General features: G+C 36.1%; 2 protein-coding genes across 2 annotated transcripts in view; both read left to right on the top strand.

The window, feature by feature from the left end:
- Positions 1-8,429, top strand: part of LOC139697481 (trithorax group protein osa-like) — a 477,855-nt gene extending 469,426 nt beyond the window's left edge. The window contains exons 7-9 of the mRNA XM_071596207.1: positions 1,684-1,797; positions 5,168-5,644; positions 5,844-8,429. Of these exons, the coding sequence (XP_071452308.1) occupies positions 1,684-1,797; positions 5,168-5,644; positions 5,844-5,965 (713 nt within the window). The 3' untranslated portion in view covers positions 5,966-8,429. The remainder of the gene's footprint in view (positions 1-1,683; positions 1,798-5,167; positions 5,645-5,843) is intronic.
- A 3,849-nt stretch (positions 8,430-12,278) lies between these two features.
- On the top strand, positions 12,279-18,185 carry LOC139701088 (ashwin-like). The gene is made up of 4 exons (XM_071599667.1): positions 12,279-12,441; positions 12,561-12,709; positions 12,800-13,073; positions 16,089-18,185. The coding sequence occupies exons 1-4, from the start codon at positions 12,349-12,351 to the stop codon at positions 16,158-16,160; spliced, it is 588 nt and encodes a 195-aa protein (XP_071455768.1). The 5' UTR covers positions 12,279-12,348; the 3' UTR covers positions 16,161-18,185.
- The last annotated feature ends 1,571 nt before the right edge of the window (positions 18,186-19,756 follow it).

The following is a 19,756-nucleotide window of genomic DNA, read 5'->3' as shown; positions in this document are numbered from 1 at the left end:
CAATGAATGTATATACATGTGTGTATATATATATAAATCTTGAAACAGATTCTTGCGGATTTGAATAATATTTTAAACGGAGAAGCCAGATAGCGCTAGCGAACAAACACCCAGAGAAACAAATGAAACTAACTCTTATTCCGCATTTTCGGTGGCCAAACCACCTTCCTCTAGGAATAGAAGTTCCTTATAAACGCAGATTCTATACATATAAACCATATGCACAGTAATCAACCCGAAGGTTGGTTTGGTGGGTGATGTTAGAGTTCACCCAGCACTAAGCCCGACGGCGTGTGAAATTCACACCTCAGGATCAGTTCCTTTCCCTTTGCCGGTTATGGTTTCTGAGGAAGATCTGGTAACCAAAAAATCACAAAACTTAAGTCTAGCTTGGAGTATTGAGTATAGCTGAGACACGAGCAGAAAGGCATGCCCGGAAATCGAACCCGGGCCCTCCGGTCAGTAGTCCAACGCTCTACCCGTAGACCATTGCGACCCACATACACACACACACATATGCTTGTGAGAATTTGAGAGGGTTTTATACTATATTTATATATATATATATATATATATATATATATATATATATATATATAATGGGCTGGCACAATATAACACAAATAGAATAGCAACATTTAAAAGGACACTCAAACGGTAAATTGTTCGAGCTTTCGGCCCTCTCAGAGGTCTTCTTCAAGGAAGACTCCACTATATATATATATATAATATTTATTTATTTATTTATATTGGAATCAATAAAGTTATATGGAGAAGAAAGATTTATTCATAATACTTAAAAACTCTCTGCTATAATTAAGAATACAGGCATAAACTGATATTACCCCATATGTACAGTTGTCTTCAAGATAAGAAGCCGATATTAAATCGTATCAGAACTATAGAGGGGGAAAATACTTCGGATTTGACTGGAGAAATGACGCTCCGGATAATAAAATCAACTTCAGAAGTGTTACATTTTCTTATGCTACCCTCGTTGACTGAGCAAAGGGGGGGAAGGTAATTAAGGTGTGAAGTAATATTAAAAAGGAAGTGTTTGTAAAGTGATAATGTAGAAATTGAGAAGTAATATTTCTATAAGTGGGGAAGGCATATATCACATGATCAATTTTCCTAACATGTGCTTAGAACGTTTAAGATCCGAGTATCATTTGAATTTCTATGAACCTGTTAGATGTTTTCGGATAATCAGGATAATAATATTATGAAGAGGAATGAATTATATAAAAGTGAAATATTTTCCTGGTTGGCTCAACGAAGGATTTATTGTCATTAACACCATACAGATTTGTGTAAATAAACTTGCCCTGAGATTTTAAGTTACATGACATAAAATCCATTCTACAATCCTCTTAACGATAAAATTTCGGAAATATACAAAACTGCATTTAGTAAGGCAAATATTAAAAACACTCCAAAGTTAAAGTACAAGCGCACCGAGTCTCAATTCCGTAAGGCACACAATACAATGGACCATTCTTTTACTCCCCGTACCTTCTCTCTTTTTCTTCATTTCGCGCTGCCCAGATACATGAGATTGGTCCACAGAAATATTGATAGAAGAGCTAAATCAGCACGAATGATTGTGTCTGATTGGATCATGTGACCAAAATATATCCATATTAAACTTAAAGATGCTTAATATCTATTTGTATATTTTAGGCGCTGCTCCAGTATTGATGCCCTCTGAGTTCGAGGCTCGAATGGTTGAGTACGTCAAACTTCTGAACAAAGAATTACGGAACTCTGCAAGCACACCTCCCTCCTCTAGACAGGGTAAGTAGAGGCGTTCCCTTTTTAGGTTCATTGTGCTTCCGAGACACCTTCTGAGTCCGATTTCAGCTTCGTGACGAAGTCGTAGTATTGAGTGTGTTGCAACCCATAGATAACGTATATCACATTTATACAACAGAGAGAGTCCTAGAATACACGCATTTGATCTATGATGAAAGATTTGTCGGCAAAATACCGTAAATAATAATTTCCCTCGAAATGCCCAAGGAATATCTATTGATTGTTCACCTCCAAACTGTGTTTGATTGATTGATTGTTCACCTTCACCTCCATTCTCCTCCATCTGCAGCATCAAGGATGATCAAGCAAAATATGATATTTAAAAAAGTTTTAATCCAGTATTCCGCCATATTTTTAAGTGCGAACACGAGAAGTAATGTCATTTTGATTAATTATCTTATTACACGAAAATTGTCTACCTCATAGACAGCATTGTACAATTTGGATGTCAGGGTCTAATGCCTTGAAGGAGCTAGATCTATGTTAATGATGCATTGTCACTGAGGAATGAATTACCGTCGTAATTTGCGATATTCTTATCATTTCCAGTGCTACTATCACCTGTAAATAAAACTCTTTTGCATTTTTATTTCAAAGTTCCTGTTATCGTATTGAGTGTTTTAATCTGATCACAAGCTGACGCCATTTCTTTTCAATCCAAAGCATTTCTAGTACATTCTTTTACGTTTTGTTATCTCCATATTTCGTTCTTCTTCGTGTAGCCAACAAAATTGGCATTCCTTTTGCTTCGTCATGGTGTTTTTCCTTATATTTTTGTCTATTGTTAATGTTCCTCCTGTCTGGTTCTTCTTTTCATGGTCGTTTCTTCTTTTGCTCTTCCGCTCTCAATGTAATCGCCCGTCTAATTTTCAGCATTCACCATAAGACCAGATTTCGAAGGTCCTCCCTCTCCCCAGTTTGCCTTTCCAACAGTCGATGTCTCTGAAACGTTTAGCGCCACACTCCTCATGAACGCTTTCATGTACTGTTTCCGCTCTTGCTGTAGCAATTTCCTTGAACTTAGTAGTTACCTCCTCACCAGATAAATAACTTTTTAATTTAGCCATTCCGCACTTGTGTCCGCCAAGCTTCTTCCTTCTCAGACTTCCGAAGAAGGTGAAGATTCCACTTGTTCTAATTCTCCTCGTGGACAGCTTCTGCCTTACGTACGGTGGGGTTCTTCGTATTGATTTTCATACTATATGCTTGATCCATTTGATTGTATGATACCCACAGGTCTTCTGGACTCCAAAATTGCGATGCCCACTGCGAAATTCTTGTTAATTTACCTCGAGTCTGTCTGCACCAATTCCTTTCGCTTATTATATATATTCTCTTACAAATGTATGCTGAGCATGTACCGATGACAAGTTGCATTCTCGTCTCTTTCATTGGTTTTAGGTTATATTGTTTCCAGGTTTCCCAGCAATATGAACGTATATATTGGCTTGGCAATTATTTTTTCTACTATTATCCTTAGAGAATAGCCCCCCTTGTTCGTCTGTTCTTTAAGAGCCTATATTAATTTTCTGGCACGTATCAGTGTCTCCGTCGGCTAATCATTCGTGTTAGTACATTGAACTCATTTGACAATAGACTCTAGTTTCGGTCGCCGCATTCATCAGCTCTCGAAGCCTCTCAGTGATCTCTGTCATAAATTTCGGAAGAAAATAGGTTGTCACGCTATACCTCCTTGCCTTGCATCGATAATTTCAACTTTGATTTTGTCTTTAGAGCGCTTTGTTTTTCCGTCTGGAGTGTATTACATTACTTTCGTTCGATCACAGATTGAAATTGCATCATTGTTTTCGTATTTTTACTTTAAACGCTATGCTTCCTGGTCACAATGCCACGAGATGCGAAATTTATCAACAATCGGCGGCTTTATTTTGAAAAGTATTCGAACAAGTCCGTTATAAACTTTTTTTTTTCATTTTCCTCTTGAAATTAGTTCTCATTCATTGGGCCAATATATATTCATGCTAAATAAAGATAGTCTTTTACTTCTTTCTAACGAATACAGTAAATCATTCTTTCAAGTATTCTATGCGCGTACTAGCCTCTAGTTGTATTCAACAGCGAAATAGAGAAATAATTCACAGAAGAAGCAAAACTGATGAAATTCACGAGTAGTTATACAGTAAATGAGGGAATAAACAAGAACGTGTGGAGCTCTTTATGTATTTGAGCAGCATTTTAGAGGAAAATTGGCAAACGGGAGCATTAGGAGAAATACTTCAGTGAAAGAAGCATTAACATAAGAAGAGCATTGATGAAGGTACACTAAGCAAAGATATAAAGAAAAGATTAGTTTAAGCTTTCATAGGGAACGTAGTACTTTATGGATCTGAAACCTGGTCTTTGAGGCAAGAGAATAAACATAGGCTTTTGAGATTTGGGTTTGAGGAAGAATGAAGAATATAAGCTGGAAAATGAGTAAGACAAACGAAGTTTGAAATATGCTGGGCGAAGATAGGAAGTTGTTGGGATGTACCCGAAAAAGGCAAAAAAAAGAGTTTGGAGACTATTTAAAGGCAGTAGTATTAGTGTGTTGAAGGCCGTGATGGAAAGAATGCTGGATCAGCGGGGTAAGAGAAGGAAGAGATAGACTTATTGGAGGGCAGGTAGAAGTTGCAAAGATATGATGTAGGGGGAACAAAAAGGATTTCTCGGTACTAGGAAATAATTAGTCATTAGAAATCGTCTCAAATATTCCTTTAATTGTTGTGATACCCTCAACGTATTAATAATTGGTTAAAATATGAATTAATACATTGACGAGTATTATATCTCCTATTCATAAAATGAATCTCCCCTTTTGGTTCAAGCGTGACCCCGCTCATATTTAGCTTTTAAAATAGAAGAACAGCCCATATAAAGTCAGATAAATATATTTAAATGCTCATCTCAGCTTCCACAGATACAAATAATGATTTACTTCCTAAATCCCGTGTAAAATGCCGACAGAGCCTAATTGATTCGGTATACTCTCCTCCAACGTCAAAAACCTCAAATGGAACAGTAAGCAAGGTACTTTAGTTACTAATCACTTTTTGCTGGACTAAACCGGATGGCTGGCGATTGGGCACAATGACTGCTAAAATGAACAGATGTTCAATAAGTGCGAGGTTCTATGCAAAGAAGTAAGTGACTAATCTTTGACTCTTATATAACTTAATTGATCAGTCGCCCGCTTGATTCGTTTTAAAAGTAGCTTCAGTTGTCGAGTACCTTCTTCCATTATTAATGACATTAAATGTTTAAATGGCTGCTACACACTAAATAAATTCAATAAACGGCGTGTCGCTGGGGTTTGCCAGTCTTACAGTCCATATTTCTTTCTTCCAATCAGGGTCAACGTCTCCGCCCACTGCCGCTTCACCCCGCGAAACTCTAAACGCCCTGGAGATGTCGCGACTCACTCTGTGGAATCTATACAATTCGGCCGCAGCCGCCGCGGCCGCGGCTGCGGCCGGCACTGGCGGCGAGGAAGCTGCGGCGTCAGCGGCCGTGGCGGCCGCCGGCGTGGGCCGGCACCCGACCGCCGCGGCTGGCCCCATGCCCCCGCCTCCCCCTCAAAAGGAGGCGCTAAACTTGGAGGTCAGTCGCCAACAGCAGGCGGCGGCGATGGCCGCGGCGGCAGCTGAGCAGGCGAGGGGCGCGATGGAGTCGGCGGCCTCGGGACTGATGGTCAAGAAGGAGGAAGAGCTCTGTGAGCTGGGTCCACCGCCATCTAAGAGGATGCTCATCGAAGAGGAAGGCATGAGGATGCACGGGGGTGACAACGGGAGGGGTCATCCTGGAGCTAACATCAAAATTGCCAGCCGAGGTAAGGGGGGTCGACATCTTGAGTAAAATCACGTTACAAAATCCTATCCTGACTCAATTTATTTCTGTTGAACAGAATTTTTCTCTCTGTACTACGGTCAGTGCAAATTAAGAGAATCATGCAAATTGTATAGTTTCATGCATAAAATGAATACAGTAAGTAAACCAATTTATAATATGTTATCTGTTACCTTTTTTAGGCGATGGACGCACAGGTTCAGACAGCTCACTCGTCGTGAGCATGGAAATTAATGGAATCACCTATCAAGGAGTCCTCTTCGCCCAGACCACAGTAACTGGACGTGGAGGTCGCCATTCTTGAGGGAAGAGATAAAAATTCATCAGGATGACCCCATTTCATTGTTTATCATAATACCAAATGCAATGTCCAACAAAATGTCTCTGTGGTCGTTAGTAAAGGGCTTGTGCCTAAATACTATTTCCATTAGGTGGTGCCCAGTGATAGTGAATGGAACTTAAACGATAATGTGAGAGCTATAAATGAAAGCCTTAATGAACAAGGGTAGTGACAGCACAGCAGTATTGCTGATGGACATGATTATTCTGCAGTGCCAACATTCAACATTTACCATTCAGGATTATGCGACTGAAGAAGGATGATTTGACTTTATGAAGGCAGAAGTAATTGTTTGCACTCTACATCCCCACCTTGGTGGAAATATCAATGCTGTGAAATACTTCATTATATTACTGTGTTATCATTAAAGTCTTAGATGTATTGTTAAAAAAATTCAGCTCTAGCAGGCCCAAAATTTGAGTGTTGATAATGCCTATCTTTTAGAGCTTTTTCCTAGAGTCATGAAAAGCAAGGGTGTAGTTTACTGAAAGATTCAACAATGTCATCCTTTTTCTGTATCAGTAGTTTTTGTATTTATCCAAATGATGGTATTTATATTTCCCTTTAAAAATATGTTATGTGCAATTTGAGAGTACCTAAATTTGTTGAATAGCCTAACTTGGATTAATGGCAATTATGTCTTCCATGAAGGTAACTTATGAAAAATATTGTGTAATTAAATTTATAAGCATACTTTGACTTACAACTTGAAGTTATAGATTTATAAATTTTGGAAATATCAACAAGATAGCTACTGGTAATCTTTTAAAACAAGTTTATCAATTCAAAATTTCTGTGATTTTGGAATTCAAAAAGCTTGATCAAATAACATTAATTTTTGGACAATGAGAACTAGTAAATTGCTGTAACTGATGATTACTTTTAAGACTGGGCATTCTCTGTGCCTAACGATTTATTTCAGTGTTGTTAGTTGAAAGCTGAAATGTTGTAGATTTTATAGGGCAGTAAGAGCAATATTAGCCTAGGAAGGCATAAATTATATGACTAATCCCTGTTATTCATTCTGTTGATGTTAAAAAATATTGCACTGGCATTTTGAAAGTGTATCATGATCTGACACTGCAAATTGTACATACTAAATACCTATTATGATTATGCTTTTAGAGCCATGTCCTTGTGACTCTGTGGTATACGTTTGTGCTAAAATGTCCAACTACTCAAATACATATACCGGGGCTCTTAAATTTTGAAGTAATGCCAATTTTTTTAAAACTATTTAATTTAAATTTATATAAGTTAATTCTGGGATGAATTTCTCAGATTTAATTATAGGCATCCAAAAGACTGTTACTTTTATCTATTTTGTCATCATTAGAATCCTTTTTAGAATCTTGAAGTGGTATTTTAGCGCACTTCTGTTTGAGTGGATGATATTTTGTGTGTATGTGTAGGTGTGTGCATGTTGAGCAAATGATATTACATATGAATGCAAGAGCTTAGAAAAGTTTCTTCACCCAAAGCAGTCTTATAAAATGTATTTGTGCTGAGATTACTGTGAATAGATATGATTTGTGTAGATTGATTATTTCATATCAAAGTTGGTTGTGTCTCAAGAATTATTAGGTTTTAAACATGAGAGTACATTTCCATAGATACACACACAGCTTTGAAGAGATAAATTGTCATAACTGCTTTTTCATTGTCCTTCCGTTATACCTACCTAAAATGTATAAGAAAATGGTTTTTCATTAATTAGAGTGAAGGAAGTTCATCTTTATAGTACCATTGAGGAATCAAATGTCCTCTAAAAGGTTGGAGTAGGTAGAGAGGCAAAAGTCAGTCAATTGTGTGGGTAGTGATGCAAAATTATGTGATTTTTTATGTAAGAATTTCATTTTATGTATAAAGGAAACTCAGGGAATTTTTCAGTATCAATTTGCTGGTTTAATTACTGCTCTAATTTTGTTCACTGTAATTTGTGTCTACTTGTTATTGTATTTTTAATAATTTGTGTGATTTTTGACATTTTGTTTTCTATAAGTGGATGCATCATATTACATAGGAAGTTAAAACATTGAAAAGACCTGTTGTTGATAACTGTGTACTCAAGAATATCATGTTTGGGCGACTTGCAGGCTATTACTCATTTTAAAGTATTCTTGATATATTATATTCCTTTGGACAAAAGGAATAAACAATAGATCTTAAAAATACATTTAGAAGCATTAAAGTGTGCCAACAAATAAATTTCCTCTACTCAAGGAAAATTTTCAATGGGCATGAGTCAAGTGAAGTATTGGATACAAATGCAAGTACTTTTCCCAAATGTAAAAAGGTATTTTATCATATGATAAAATTTTATTTGTCATTGAATTCTATAGCTACAAAACATATTGGTGTAATAAAGAAGCCTACAGAATTTGGCCTGTATCTGTCACATCAGTAAATAAAATGTATGTCATCAATGTAACAACTTCATTACATCCTGCCACAGTAAGAGCACTAATACAGCATGAGTGAAAACTTCAATTTTCAAAGAGATCAGAGATGCCATATCAACCCTATGATCATTGAAAATAATTTTTTAATTAGAGAAAAGTGCAAAGATATAGTACAGTCATATGCAGTAGAGACATACTTGCATGAAAATTAGCAAAACCATCATTACTTCTGGAAAGTAATACTGATTTCCCAAAATTGAGATACAAGGTTTAGTTTATTCGTACTATTTTTTCATTAAATTACACTTAGAATCAAGATTTAAACATTGAGCACCACATAACCAGAGCCAGCATGTAGCAATATTGAAATTCAAGTTCCAATTAAAACACTGAAGTTAGGCAATATTTGGCCAAGGTTACCTCCATACCTTTACTGTGGTGCTATTGTCCCCTGTCTTCTTATGGCAGACAGGTTAAACATAGGTTGCTGCATTGGACCTAGAGTTATCCTAGTGAAATATTATAGACGTGTTAACTAGCATGACAGATGCAAATGAAACTATTTTATTGCATAATCAACTGCGGAAGATATTTAGATTGGTGGTTTCGAGCTTCAATGGGGGAAAAGCAATACTTTTTAGGTATTACTGGAATTCCCAAAACAGGATATAGAATGGCAAACTTTAGGAATTTACTTCTGAAGCATCCTAAGGTTCATGGCCTATAATGGCATCTGTCAAGTGATAGTTTTGTTTATGTGAACGCTTATATGTAATATTATCAGTTCCAAGAGAGGGATATTGCCAATGGTAGTTTTGATCCTTTGGGGTTGGTTCAGGAAGGGGAAAGCATTGTCAAGATGTATGCTGCAAAAATCAGAGCATATTATCAAAGATGCATCAGGAAATTTCATAATTGAACTAGGAAAGACTTAAGAGAGATGGAATAAAGATGTTAAAGATATTTTACCAGTATGGTTAGACATAGAGCATATGATATAGATTGGTAGTAATAATAGGAAAATGACAAGGAAGCCATGGATTAGATGATTAGGAAGATATATAGCAATTTGGTAAAGAAGCCTCAATAAGGAGGAATGAGTTGATGATGGGGACATTAAGTATGAATGTCAAGAAAAGATTAGTGAAAACTTTAATATGGAACATGTTTTTGAATGGTGCAGAAAATTTGGATTCAGAGCATTTTGACTGGCGATGGAACACTGAAGACTGTGATAGAGGGGAGGGCATCAGGCAGGTGAGATAGGGGAAGGGAAACGATAGGAATGTAGGACAAAATGTAGATAGGCAAAAAGTATTCAGAATTGAAGAGCAGGTAGCATGAGGTATCAGGTTTTGTCTTTTTGGATTTAGCTATTTTAGAGATGATCAGTGTGCCCATTCTTAACCTACCTTAAACCAGAAACTATCACTAGCTGTGATATTATCAATAAATGTTAGTTATTTATAAATAATCCAGTGGGCATGAAATTAGAAATATATATATTGAAAGAGCAGGTCGCAGTAGTCCAGGGGGTAGAGCGTTGGACTACTGACAGGACGGTTCTGGGTTTGATTCCCGGGCAAGTCGCTGGGCACCTGCAGCTCCACCCAAGCAATGTGATTTTTCAGGTATAAGATCTTCCTGGGAAACCATAACTGGCACAGGGAAAGGAACTGGCCCCCCTACCCTGATGTGTGAATTTAGCACACCATCAGGCTTAGTACTGGGTGAACTCTACCATCACCTACCAAACCGACCATTGGATTGATTACTATGTTAATGGTTTTTTTTTCATATTGAAAGGAGGTCGTGGTAGTCCAGCGGGTAAAGTACTGACGGAGGATCCGGGCTTGATTCCTGGGCAGTCCTCTCTGGATACCCTCAACTCCACCCAAATTATAACCTAGAGGAATTGAGAGAAATAATCTAATTGTGTTTCTGTCCATTTCAAATCATAATACATACATTAATAATATATACCTACACGCTTTTAATAATTTGGGTAAGAGGAATAACTTCAATAACTTATCTCTAGAGCTGTAATCTACTGTGCACACCAACCTCTAACTAAAATTGTACCATCTTATAATACTAATTATATTTATTACAGGCAAATGCCCAATTCAATATTCACATTCCATAACACACAAATGGATGTAAAATGAGAGATGCAATGACAAAATGATAATTGGAAATATGACACAATAAAACACTTGAAAATAAAAAATAAAACATTCAACAGATTGTTGAAATAGTGCAAGATTCATTTACAGAATTAATAAACAATTAATCAGGCCAGCTAATATCTTCAAGGTACGAGCCAATAGAGGTAAAGTCACATTAGGAGAAATCAAAACTAGGTCTATGCTTCTCATAAAGACATAAATCCAAATCAAAAGGTACAACTAAGTTGAGAGCAGGATGGTGTAAGTCAGCTGGCACAAGTGGAGCATTATCAGTTGTAGAGATTACTGAGGATTCATTACAAGAGCTAGATCTAGCCTTCTGTTCGGGAGTTAAGCAAATTATTAATTTGAGATAGGTACAAGAAATGAATTGTGCCAAACAGGAGTTTCCCTTCCAAGATTTTACTTGGTGAACATTTTTAGGGTCTTTAGCATCACAGTTCATATCACTAATATTGTAATCACCAAGCAAAAGAATGTCAGTGGATTTTTTTGAAGTAATAAGGTTATCAATGTTTTTAAAATACTCAGTAAATAATCCAGCACATGATCTTGGGGTAGATATGTGCCACCAATTAAAACTTGGTTTCAAAAGAAATACCCACAAACAACCATTCAATGGGATGTGAATAATTATTTAATTGTATAGATAAGAGAGAACAACAAACTCAATCAATACAACGCCACCCGCAGTTTTGCTGCCAGACAAATGACTTCTTTTTTCTCATGACGATAAAACATTTTAACTCCTGCTGTGAGGACCCAACATTAGGTGTAAACCAATCAGGGAACACAATTATATAAATGATCACATACCTTGACTTAATTTCGTCCTCAAACCTCTAACATTTTGTTGATACAGAGGACGAAGTTTTATTTTTTGTTACACTGACGGTTGAGGGGATGGAGTTAACCTTACTACTTACCAAATTATGTTCACCATTACTCTTCCTTTCATTCAGCTGGTCGAGGAGTTTTCGATGATTCGGGGATGGCTCTATCGCTCTTGGTCACAACTTCATCTCCAAACTTCTTGTTATTCCTTCAGTGCAACAGACCATCACGAAGACTCTTCAGAATATCTTAAATAGGTCGCGTTTTGTTAGATTTTTTCCAAGATGGTGTATATGAACGCCTTCTTAGGAACTTGATCGATCAAGTCTATTTCTTGTCTGAAGTCAGCGACACTTTCATTCTTGCTGTTGCAAAATATTGAATAGCAATGCATTGCACGATCTCATTTACCTCTCAAGCAATTCTCCAAAAAGTGACTCAAACACTACGTCGGAAATGGAAATCCTTTGCTTACACAAGTTAGCAAGAGAGGGTTTCATTTTGGGCAGCTCAAGTCTTGAAAATCTCCAAAATTGATTTCAGCTCATTGATCCCTATTGAGCCAGATAGTTTTCAGTCATAAATAAAGTAGCTCAATTTCAATACTATCATCGACTATTTCAAAGGGTTAATTAGGAAAAAACTTGGAACCTCGTTAAATGAGGCGAAAACTACTTGAGATATTCAAAGTAAGCTATAAACATATACACTCATATTGACGCATTAATTAAACTAATGCATATGCTATACGTAGAAGTAAAACTATTTTTAGATTTTGAATGAAGCGGTTATTCACTTGCCGCACATCGTTCGTCATCTGGTTCGCAATGTGATTTTGCTTTGCCGGTAATTCTGTGAAACAATATGGTAAGCCGTTTATCGTTTCGTATTTGGTTGGTGCTGTGTTTACAATTGTAAAGTGATGGCTGCTGAGGAAAACTGTGCCGTCGAAGTTGGCAATTTACTATATCCGGAGCTATTATCACGAGAGGAGCTAGTACAAATACTTCTGTCTGTAAGTTTCTGTTACCATTCTCGAAGTATAGAGTAGCGGTTATCCTGTGATGATAGTAACTGGCGGCATCGTCGGTTTGTGCCTAGTGCAGCCCCTCAAAGAATTAATTTCCATTCCAGAGATGTGTGCAAAAACAGCTATTAGAAGGATTGGACAAATATCAGTTAGTTGATTTGTTTCAGAGAATAGTATTGCCTTTACCACAGAGAACCTACAGTGATAACAGGAGAGGCAAAATGTTAAATTCTCTTCGGAAGAAGACGGAGAGGTAAGAAAACGTGCATGAAATAGGAGAATGTTAATTAAAAATGCATTTTCTCAGCAAAATTAGGTCTTGATAATTAATGATGCATTTCAGGAACGTCAAAACTGTTGATAACGAAAGTAGTGCTGGCAGCAGGATTGCGAACTTAAGTAGCATTTCTAGACATGATGTGCAGCCATCACACAAAAAACACGATTCAAATAAATCCCATGACTCTTTGGACCACATCATCATCAACGATCGCAGGAAAAGACCAAAAGTTGACGAAGAAAGTCGAAATAAGCCTGTGGAACTTCCCAAAATATCGGATACCGAAAGCAAATCAAGTTCTGTTATAAAACTGAAGAGGCCTATGGCGGTATCGGAGGTAACATTTTCTATTGGAACGTTTTTCCGGGGTGTAATATAACGCTTTGATCAGTATATATTAAAACGACCTTCAACTTGACGAATTTGCCAAATAACAAAGGGAATCTCTTGATGTTATAACCATAAAGAACATTAAAATTGGTTCCGAGTTGCTTAATCTTTTATATCCATCTTTTTCCTTACATTTTCTTTTATTCACCCCTAAGAAATGAAATTATAACAGAGTGGGTACCTGAAAAGGAAAAGGAGAATTGAAATTAACTTTCAAATATAAATTGGGAGTTTCCGATTGCCTAGTCGTCAACCAGATAGTGAAACAAATTCTTATTTGTATACACTACTGGCTCATTTATGAGGAAAAATCAGTATTGGTGTCAAATGTTTATGAAACAATTAATTATCCTTCACTGCAGATCGATAAGGGTGAAAGAAAAGTGACACAGCATTCCTGTTTTATGGTAAATCACACCAAATATAGTATGTGATTTGTAATTAATGCATTAGGAATGATCTTTAAAGTGATTGACAGGTTCACTTAAGTTCAGCTAAAAATGCTTTCTGTAGGATATTGAAAGAACACTTAGCCTATTTCTAGGATTGTAGTAGCTAATAATGGTCAAATTAAATTGAAAAAACTTTAGCTTTATAAAATACACTGAAATCCTCCTGATTTTTTTGTTTGATAGGTGTGGGTATAATCCACCTTATACTAAGCACTATGGTTTTTAAAATGCACCCATTCATCTTTTGGGACTCATTTCATTTCCCTGTGCTGCCTGTTGATTCCCAGGAAGCCCTGGAGCCCAAATATCACCCATTTTTGGTGAGGCTTAGGGTTCTCAGAAGTAACAGGATTGAAAGGACCTGGATAACTTTTTTGCTTTCAAATTTAATGGTCAGCAGTTTTAGTATGAGCTTGGACTGCAAGTGCAAAAGATGAAATAGGACCTCAAAGGGGAAAGAGTAAGGAAAAGGTGAAGATGGGGTTAGTCCATCTAGACTTGGGTGTGATGTTGGATGAGGCACTCACTACCTTGAGACTCATTCCACCCTCTGTCATGAAATGCAGCATACTGAAAAACAAAGATGGGAACGAGAGACTGCATCCCAAATCATAAATGGGTAGCTATTGGTAAGGTGGGCATTAAGAATTCAGGAAGTGTTAGGACATTGAAAGAATATGGATTTTATTTTATTCTTCACATTTGTACTACTTTAAAAAAAATTTTCTCATCTTGTGATTGACATAAAATATAATGTATGCAAGTGACTGAATAAATTGAAAGGAGCTATTCAAAATTTGTTTTGAAGGGTAATAAAACAAAAAGTAATACATTTTGATTATTAATAAGGGGTTATAAGCTGCTGCGGCCAGAGTTTATTAATAGAAAAGCCAATGATTGTCAAATCTTACAAATGCCTTATTATTGTTTACTTTTGATTGTGAACTGGGGATCAGGGAAACTAACGCATCATCCTACATTGTGATTTAATGGGTAACATTCCCAAGCCAGGGATCAGCATATATAGGAAGCGAGCTCACAAGAAATACACTTGAGAGGCACACAAACTCCCTGTGGTTGTTCATGGGAAGCTACTTGCACATTGGTGACAACCACAAGGCTCAATCACTCTACCTAGTGGTGGTTCCTCACTGGGGATATCTATGGAATCCCTATTTAGGGAAGCCACTGGTTGGTAACTAGCACATAAGATGTTTTCAGCAAAATTTCATCTCTCACCAGGGACCAATTATCACTTATTCACTCTTCATTTACTCAAAGCAGTTTGTGAGGGTTGTAAACCAAATGTCAGGGACCAATGACAAGGAGTTGAGGTCTTGTCTAGAAGAAAATGAGCAGTCCTCCTCTTTGTGTCCCTCTTGATAGAAGGTGGAACTTCTGTTTTTCAAATTTACAGTTAATTACATTCCTGGGAAACATCTCAACACTCCTCATCTCCTATCAAGAAATCCAATAGTTTTGGAAGATGAAGATACATTAAAAGAGGAAACTTTTTTCAAAGTAAAATTTTAGCCCTGCCTTGTTCAGATAGCTGGTTATAATACAACACATGGGATAAAACTTGGACATTTTGGAAATATCACGAAGAGTTGATTATAAACAAGCAGTTGATCTTATAAGGGTCTAGGATATCAATGTTGAAATCCTTTAGACCAAATATACTTAATAGGCTTCATGAAGGGTATCTGGGAATTACAAAATGCAGAATAAGGGCAAAAAAGTCAGTTGGATGGCCAGTGTGCTCAAAAGATATACAATTGTTTGTGAAGGTGTGCTGTCTGCAACATAAGCTTAACCTATCAGAATTACTGTGGTGCTATTTAGCCTTCTACTTCAAGTCATTTTGGAGCTGATATTTACAAGCATGGAGGAATGATGTACCCAGTGGTAAAGGACTGTTATTCATGACTCTTGGAATTGGCCCATCTTGATAGGCTGATCGCTGAAGTATTAGCAGCATATTTGAAAAACTTATTTGCAACACTAAAGGTACAGTTTTCCATGCATGAAGATGGTGGAACACAGTTTACACATTATTATTTTAAAGATTATAAAGATTTTGCACAGAAATATATAGTGAAATACGGAACAGCAGGAGGAAAGACTGAATTTAACTGAAAGAACCCTTAGCAAGCTGCTGGTTCATAGATTAAAAATCAATATATTGAGCATAAGTATTGAGGAATGCAGAAGTAGACCAATATAGGTACATCATGGCATAAATAAATTGATGGTATAATTTGTGAAATAAATAATACAAGAAGGGAACATACTTAGTGGCCAATTAGCATGTTAAACAATTGATTTTTAATAGAATGGAATGTGGGATTAGTGTTAGGCGGTAATTATTCTATTTGTTTTTCTTTTCTAAAGTTACAATTTTGTGACATTTTATCCCTCATCATAGTAAAATTATGTAATTTTAAAATATGCTGTTTAGTGCTTGTTTAATTAATGTATTTGAAAACCGATTTTGTGATTCCTTTCAGTCACCATCGACAAAGCCTAAGGAGGGAGAAGAGGATGATAAAAAGAAGAAAAGGAGAATTGTTTGGCCTTAGCAAATAAGCTCTGTGGAAAATTTTATTTGAACTTCATTAATATCAGTACTCCAATGTGCTTGGAAATGATGGAGTGCTGGAATTTGTGAAAAATGGTCGTCTCCTTCAGATAAACTTTAATGTATGTATGTTTAATTTGCCTGAACTTTTGGAGACCTCTAACACCACATGAACATTCAACATTAATTATTTTCCCAATTCTGTACCTCCATTTCTGGAGGGAAGTCTTTAGTTGATCTTAAGGGACCTAATTTTTATTCTAATTGATTTTATGAAAAACGTGACCTGTATTTGATTTTTTATTTTGTTGCACTTGTTAAACCAATTAGGATATTTCCTCTAGTAATTCAGGTTAAATAAGCTGGTATGCATAAAACAACTAATGAGTGTATAAGCTAAAGTACAGCTGTTTTCAATGTGGTTTCATTTGGCTGATATTTTTATGAAATTGGACTAATTTTGTTTTGGTAGAATCATGCTGAAATACATTTGGCCTTGTCCTAGATTGATAATTTGTACTCAGAAATTTTTATCAAATGATGATGGCAAGAATTATAAAAGAGAAGCATTTAAGTTAAATTATGCGTTCTCATTGAATCACTCAGAAGTCCCTACTCTGAGAGATGTAATGAATCAAAACGATTATTTTTTGTGGCTTTTTCATTGGGCAGGCATAAAAGTCTGCATTGTCACGACAATTGGAGTTGTTGCTCAATATTAAGACAATTTTTATGGTATCTAAAGAGGGAGGAATCTAAGCAAATTTTATAAAATTATTTGTTTGTGCTATGATGAATGATAACATTGATGGACTCTTATTTTGTGGATAACCATTCAAACCTGAAATAGTACCAGCTAAGATAACAGTTAGTCCTCAGTTTATTCTGTTGATGTTGCCTGTAATCACTTTACAAAAACAACATTTTTTTCATTAATGGAGCAGATTTAAGACTGATAGTTTCTTTAGTACAATCGCCTCAAATCAGTAAACAACCAGGCCTGGACATATTTTGAACATGCAACCTCTAAGTTAGGTTAATCAGGTCAGAAATTAAACATTCTGTGATTGTCAATGTGATTGCATTAATTATTAACAAAGATACGATATGTATTTATTTATAATTTATAAGTATTGTGCCAGGATTTATTTGTGCTATATTTTAGTCGCACAAATGTTTATAAATCACACCTTCTCAAATATTAAATAAGCTGTTCAGCAAACCTCAGTTATGGGTAAAAAGAATGTGACATGCTGTTACTGGGATGAAGATAACATTTGGCGGTTGGCATAATTATGGACAAGCAAAACTGAGGACTTATGTAGCATTAAACTTTTTTGGGTTAATTTTTGTGTACGTCTTATTATGGTGGGTTACTAGCTTATTATTAGGAGTTGTTGTTTGGCAAAAGACGTATTTCACTAAGGCCCAGGTGTTAATTTCCATATGAATGCCAATGCCCTCACCTTGAACCAAGCTGTGTGATTTTTTAGCTTTGGTATTTTCCTGGGGAATTACTGGTGGTGCAACGAACTGGTCCCCCATTTGTGATGTGTTGACTTCTAATGCCAAAGGGCTTCGTATGATGTGAGCTCTACCCTCGCCCATCAAGCCAGTATTTTAGTGGATTTCTGTGGTATTGGTGTAAACCAAATGCATAAGTCTTAATCATGTGCTAGGCAGTGATTTCAAATTTGTATAGGTTATTTATTGTATTATAAATAATTACTTGTATAGTAATTTTTATACATACTTTTAACATAGACCAAGATTCACTCATATAGCAGACCACATTTTGAGCCCTTAAATATCATAAATATCATTGTATATAGACATTGTTTCCATGGGTTTACGTATGTTCTAATTAAATATTGAGTGTATTCATAAATGTTTTAAAAGAAATCTGTTTTCCTCTTAGTGATATTGAAGTAGGATTTGGTCTAATTTGTCAAATATTGGCATTTGATGTATTTGTTTGGATTTCAATTAAGCTTGTCATTCAGGTTTTTTTTAAATTTCGTTCAAGCACAGAAGTGGCCATGATTTTAATCTTAGTTTGATCATATTGTCACAGAAGCAGCTCCAGAATAATGTGTTTGTGCAAAGTATTTTGCAAGATCATGAGAAGCCAAATATATATGAAGGAGATATCTTCAACCCTGTACAATATAATACCTTCATTGCGTTTATAATGAAAAATTCAATATGATGGGGAAACCTTGCTTGTAATCCCTGAACCGCATCTAACAGAAGATTCATTGAGAGGCCAGAAGAGAATAGCAGTTTATTAAGATTAATGAAATTCTTTTTTACAAGTTGAAGTTAAGACAATATGTTGGTAAAGTGTTAGCAGGAAAATGAAATTTTTGTTGTTTAACTTGCATTATGAATTTTCTGAACAAGTACATATATGCCTTGGTCAGCTTGTTGATTCTGTCCTAGCATCCATTTCTGAGCAAAACCTCAGCATTTGCATGAGAAATAATTTTGCTAGTTTTTCCGTTGATATGTCTAACATTCAGTTTGCTAACAGGTCAGTTAACCAGGGCATCCACCCATCAAGGAATTTGGCCACCCAGGGATTTCTCTAAACTTTCTCTTACTGTGTCTGTCATAATAATGGTTGTGAAAGGGCTACAATGCTGGATTTCCAATGCTCGTGTAAGGTTGAAGATATTGTGTAAGGATTATGAGAATCAATTCCCCCCAACCTTTGTTTGAGTTATTTTTTGGCTACATATCAGGGGCAACCAAGATAACTGACAGTTAGAAAATAATACACAATTGTTTTGAGGCTATTTTTTAAATTAAATGAAGATATCATGCAGTACTGTACACGTATGAACTTGAACTGCATGAATCCCGAAAAACTTTTTAGTATTGCTGTTTTTAGGATGAACTTGGTTATACCTGTGACAGTTATTATTATGGGTAATCTACCAGTTCAGGTAGTTTTGGATGGAGGCAAACTGCTAAATAATTTAAATTTATAGTGTAGATTTCTCTTTCTTGAAACCGTGTAACCTTCATTTTACTTAAATTGATTCTCATCCCATTCCTATCCAGCTGATTTTCCAATGCACTCATCAGAGTTGGAAAACCCAACTGATTTTATGAATTCCCTACTGAGGTCTTACAAATAAAAGTGTTGTATCACATAACGATGACCAATTTTCTCCATTTTCACAAATTCACTGAAAACCTTTACTATTGATGGCTGCCAAACAAATACTAAACAACCTAGTGTCTTCAAACTTGAAACATATGCTTTATAGATTGCATACTTTCTAATACAATGATATTTTTCGAACAACAACCACCACCTCTAGGTCAGGCCGGGTACTTATGGGACCACTGTCCTAGCCCTAAAGTATCCATATTTTCTCCATTTCCCGCTTGATAGTTTATGTTACCGTTTTATTTAACTCTTTCCTAACATTCGAAGTCCCTAATCCAACTGGTTCACTGCTCTTCTTTACTGCAGCTTTATATTTTGCTTTGCGAGGATTTTGTCAAAGGAAGAAGAACTTCAGAAGCCTTCTCTCTCTTGCTGCTGGGCATGACACACAGACAAAGTTGCTGGTACTCAAAAGGACT

Source organism: Hetaerina americana, unplaced genomic scaffold, assembly GCF_022747635.1.
Source record: "Hetaerina americana unplaced genomic scaffold, ioHetAmer1.1.p SCAF_1, whole genome shotgun sequence".
NCBI classification, from domain to species: Eukaryota; Metazoa; Arthropoda; class Insecta; order Odonata; family Calopterygidae; genus Hetaerina; species Hetaerina americana.
The sequence above is the reverse complement of the archived record's forward strand: the minus strand, read 5'-3'. Positions and strand labels throughout refer to the sequence as shown.